We start from the raw sequence: 4785 nt of genomic DNA, 5'->3' as shown, positions 1-4785 counted from the left end.
TTTCTCTACCTCTTAAGAATTCGAATGCTATATATTGTATCCAATGGATACACATTGGGTATAGGGTACCCGATGAGTATCGGCATGGGTGTCAATAGTTTATATCCATGAATATTGAAGTGGGTGGATATAAAAAGTTTCTATAGATATGAGTTTGGGTAGAAGGAGATTATACCCGCCCGTACCCTACCCATTGCCTCAGAGAGTACTCCGCGACCCTGAGTCTGGACCGCATACTCGGTTGACCGGCTCGATCGCCCCGAAGCCGAACCGCAACTTGAATGATTCTCATCACACGCACCCACTTGCGCGCGCTCCCTGCCCTGCCTGTCACTGCAACTGCTGGCTTGCCCTCCTTATATATACCCCGCTGTCGTTGTTTTCCTCCACTCCACATCCCACTCCAAAGCTTTGCTTGGACCTCTCCTTCCATCGAGGCAATCCCAGTGCTCCTCCTCCCCTCTATCGTCCATGGACTGCTCTAGTTCCAAAGAGACGCCACCGCACAAGTAACTCTCTAACTAACTTGTGTATATTTGTGTGTATGTATTGGCGTCAGTGAGATGTAATTCGTGGTTGACTTTGTTTTGCGTCATGATTAACTTTGGTTATCGATCAGGGCGTGGTGGACCGGCGAGACGGTGGCGGTGGTGACGGGGGCCAACCGTGGCATTGGGCACGCGCTGGCCGCGCGCCTGGCGGAGCAGGGGCTGTCCGTGGTGCTCACGGCGCGGGACGAGGCCCGCGGGGAGGCCGCTGCCGCCGAGCTCCGCGCCAGCGGTCTCCCGTCCGTGCGGTTCCGCCGCCTCGACGTCACCGACTCCGCCTCTGTCGCCGCCTTCGCCTCCTGGATCCGCGACGATGTCGGCGGCCTCGACATTCTGGTGAGCCGCACGATCGTCTATTTTTCGTCGCCTATTTCGCTGCTTCTCCCCTAAATTCCCGCCGCCTGCCATTTTCCTCTCTCCGGCCGGGTTAATTTGATTTGAAGTTTCACATGACCCCCTCCCCCCTACCCCGGCAAAACATGTGGCGTGCTAAAGTAGCTGTTTATCAATTAATCAGCCATGTTAACCACCCGATTGTGTAGGTAATTAGGGTTAGGGGTTGGCTTACCTACTAGTCTACCATGCATACATACTACTCTACCCCCTTTTTTGCCCCAAATGACAAGTACTGCCATACTACTCCGATCCACTATAGACAAATTTTGCAACTCGCACCCCACTAGCAATAACATATGTCCTTTTGCAAAGCATGACCAGCTACTTTCTGCTAAATTAAATGTGCATATGCCGTTTCTAAAGAGAAAATGCGTTTATGCTAAATAAGGCATGTCGGTGAAGTATATCTGGTACTCCTAGTAGTTGGGTACAGTTATGATCGTGAACTAAAACATCGTTGGCCGGCCCACAGAAAACCAATGACAGACTGCAACCACCAGTAACTACAAGAGGTAGTGTTTCAGTGGAACAGACTTGTTAACCCAAACGTCACTCCACAGCCGAAATTAGAGCCAAGTCATCACCAGTAACAGCGGGTCAATTAGGGCACGCCACGGCCCACGGCCCTCAGTGTAGTAATCAGCTGACCTTTTCTTTTTCCCTTCATATACATTGTAAGAAAGCGTCGTCGATAGTGATCTTGGCACTTAATAAGTCGCAATTTTATTATCCTAACTAGTAGTATGTGAACTCATGCAACAATCTTTCTGTTAGGTCACCAAATCGATCACAATTATTATTTCTCTTAGAATAAAAAAATAAAGATTTCGATATTTGTATAGCTTGTACGTACAAAGTGCCGGAATTAGATGTGAGCCTCAGCCTCTTGCTTGTGTCGATCGAGATACCACATAGAGCAGGTCAACCACGCACAGAAGATGCTTCGTGCATTCTGCTACAGTAATCGATCCCTGCATATTGTCTGTTGAGGGGTTCCATTTAAACTAACCAGCAGTGTGGTCCAAAGTCCACGAGCCAGATGATACACGATTCATTTTTTTAGAAACCAGAAACGAACAATGCGAAGATCCACTGCATGCAGTTCGATCCAGATATTATTATTTTCCGATGCAATCGCCGTTGCTGGCAACGTGAGGGCGGCGAACAAACTAGTAGTAATATCACAAGCTTGTGTTCCATGACGATGGAACAGCCAAGTACAAGAGCTAGCTGTTCTTCAGACGAGCCAGTGCTATACTAGTATAAGATAATTGCAAGTTGCCGCAGTCGCTACAATCCAGGTCATCACAGATTATAGCGACATCATCATAGAAGGCGGCCGTTGATTTCTACCATATATCTGTGCTATTGTCACAAAATAGCAGCGGAGTTTTCATCTCTCTTTTTTGCTAGTTTGTTTGCGGATAGTATGTGAAACGGTCTTTTTTAAAAATCTACATACTGAACTGCTGTTCCTGAAAATTTCTATATAAGAATGTAATGTTCCTGTTACCTTTTTGCTCGACGGAGTGAAAGAAACCATAATCATAATCCAACTCTTGGAGAAATAACAGAGGATAAGTTACTGAACTGGGTACATTATCTAGTTGTCTTAATCATTGTATCGATTTGTTGATACTTATCCGTCATCAGCTGTGACTAGTACTATCTGGAATGCTAAGTTAAATTAGGGCAAAGGTACATAGCAGTAGGCCAGTAGCCCAAATAGCACAATTTCTAATTCTAGGCCTATATCAGCAAGACGGCAAAAGCTCCACCAGAAAGAACAAAGGGAAAATAAGCTGCTGAATTGGTGCATGGTAGATGTAACCTACCAGGGCTACCACCTCACAATCACATGCTTTCAGGATTTGTTTTCTTCGTAGCCAAACCCTAGGAATCTTCTTAATAAGTCTGACGTGAGTTATGTGATTCTGAAACCAAGCCTCTTGCCTCCTGCAGGTGAACAATGCCGGGGTATCGTTCAACGAGATCGACACCAACTCGGTGGAGCATGCTGAGACGGTCCTCAAGACCAACTTTTACGGAGCCAAGATGCTCATCGAGGCGCTCCTGCCCCTTTTCCGTCGATCCTCTGGGACCAGCCGGATCCTGAACCTCAGCTCCCAGCTTGGCCTTCTCAATGTAAGCTATCATGCTGTTAAGTAAACTACCAGTACTGTGCTTGTTCTCTGACGCTGCAAAACATCTTGTAATTGTCGTCTCCTACTAATTTAACACTAGCACGTTTTGTGCAGCATGAGGCAAATAACGCGCTCAGACGGTTCACTTTACGTTATACTCCCTTAGTCCCGTAATGTAAGACGTTTTTTTGACACTACACTAGTGTTAAAAAACGTCTTACATTATGGGACGGAGGGAGTAGGTTATACTAATAGTATGAATAATGATTTTGGAACCAAATCTTCTTCTCACATGATCGCACTAGTTGTCAAGCGAGTAGGAACTTAAAAGAGTGAGCGCGCTGCGCACATGCCAGTGATGAGTGATGACTCAAAACCTTGTTTATTTTGCGGGTCAAATCAGGTTTAAATAAATAGCATTTGATTAAGGGGCAAACAGCTTGACTATGAGCTCGCTATCAGCTGATTCAGCCATCGGCTGTGGACTCTGAAGTTTGAACGCACAAACTCTCCTCCAGAAACAATGTCAATTCTCTTGAGTCAAACTGTCAGAGCACATGACAGCATCAGTGTCCTGTTTCCACACCGTGACCAGCTAGTCCAAGGCCATCTGAATTCTGAAACAATGTCCAATTCCATGCTCAACACTGAGTTCATTAGTAGTAGTAGTATATTTCTGAAACAATGTCCAATTCCATGCTCAACACAACGAAGGGATGCAGTTTTGGCAGGCCAAATTTCAGAAATAAATTGTTGTGTGTTGATCTTTTTTGCAGAAGGTGAGGGACCCGTCGTTGAGGAGCATGCTGCTGGACGAGGGCAGGCTGACGGAGCAGCAGGTCGAGGCCATGGCGTCGCGGTTCCTGGCGCAGGTGAAGGACGGGACGTGGCAGGACCACGGGTGGCCGGCCGTGTGGACGGACTACGCGGTCTCCAAGCTGGCCCTCAACGCCTACTCCCGCCTCCTCGCCGCGCGGCTGCGGGGGGCCGTAGCTGTCAACTGCTTCTGCCCCGGGTTCACGCGGACAGACATGACGCGGGGGTGGGGCAAGCGCACCGCCGAGGAGGCCGGCCGCGTCGCCGCGGGGCTCGCGCTGCTGCCCCCCGCCGACCTCCCCACAGGCAAGTTCTTCAAGTGGTCCACGCCGCAGCTCTACTCCAAGCTCTGACGACGACACCGCGCGCTGCATGGCGGAGCTGTGCGTAGCTGCACGCTTACGATTTGGCAAGAAAAAGATGGCCGTTTGTCCCAAAATGCAACTCCATCTCCTCACCAAGCTTGATGCCTCCGAACTATCACGCCCGTACAGTTCTCGAAGATTCGTGCTCGTCTTTTGACAGGATAGCCTATCACCCTCCACTTTGTAGAACAGAGCATGTAGAAACAAAAAAGCTCTCCTCCCTTCCTGCTGTAACAGAGCATGTACCACAAATAATTCTTAATTGTGTTTACAAAGGAAAAAAATCCACAAGTGTCGAACATTAGAAATCATGCGATGTATGCTCAAACCATGTTCATACACTCAAAAAGGTATGCACCCTTTTGTGTGTCCATGTATTACCCTCCTAAGGCTTCGGCGCGCGAGAGTGCCCTCCATGCCGTCTGTTTCCCGCGAGCCTCCCGCCGCCGCTGTCCCCTTGAGTGCTCTCGGTCATCCGATCTGCACACTTGATTGTTCAATTCTCCTGTCCAGCTG

The 4785-nt window shown here is 48.4% G+C and overlaps 1 protein-coding gene across 1 annotated transcript; it reads left to right on the top strand.

Annotated features, from left to right (window-relative positions):
• The first annotated feature begins 385 nt into the window (after positions 1–385).
• On the top strand, positions 386–4580 carry LOC125513298 (short-chain dehydrogenase/reductase 2). Its single transcript, XM_048678377.2, has 4 exons — positions 386–509; positions 620–884; positions 2907–3089; positions 3865–4580. The coding sequence occupies exons 1-4, from the start codon at positions 472–474 to the stop codon at positions 4255–4257; spliced, it is 879 nt and encodes a 292-aa protein (XP_048534334.1). The 5' UTR covers positions 386–471; the 3' UTR covers positions 4258–4580.
• The last annotated feature ends 205 nt before the right edge of the window (positions 4581–4785 follow it).

The sequence above is a fragment of the Triticum urartu genome, chromosome 6A, assembly GCF_056163025.1.
Source record: "Triticum urartu cultivar PI428250 chromosome 6A, HENAU_Tu73, whole genome shotgun sequence".
NCBI lineage: Eukaryota > Viridiplantae > Streptophyta > Magnoliopsida > Poales > Poaceae > Triticum > Triticum urartu.
The sequence above is the reverse complement of the archived record's forward strand: the minus strand, read 5'-3'. Positions and strand labels throughout refer to the sequence as shown.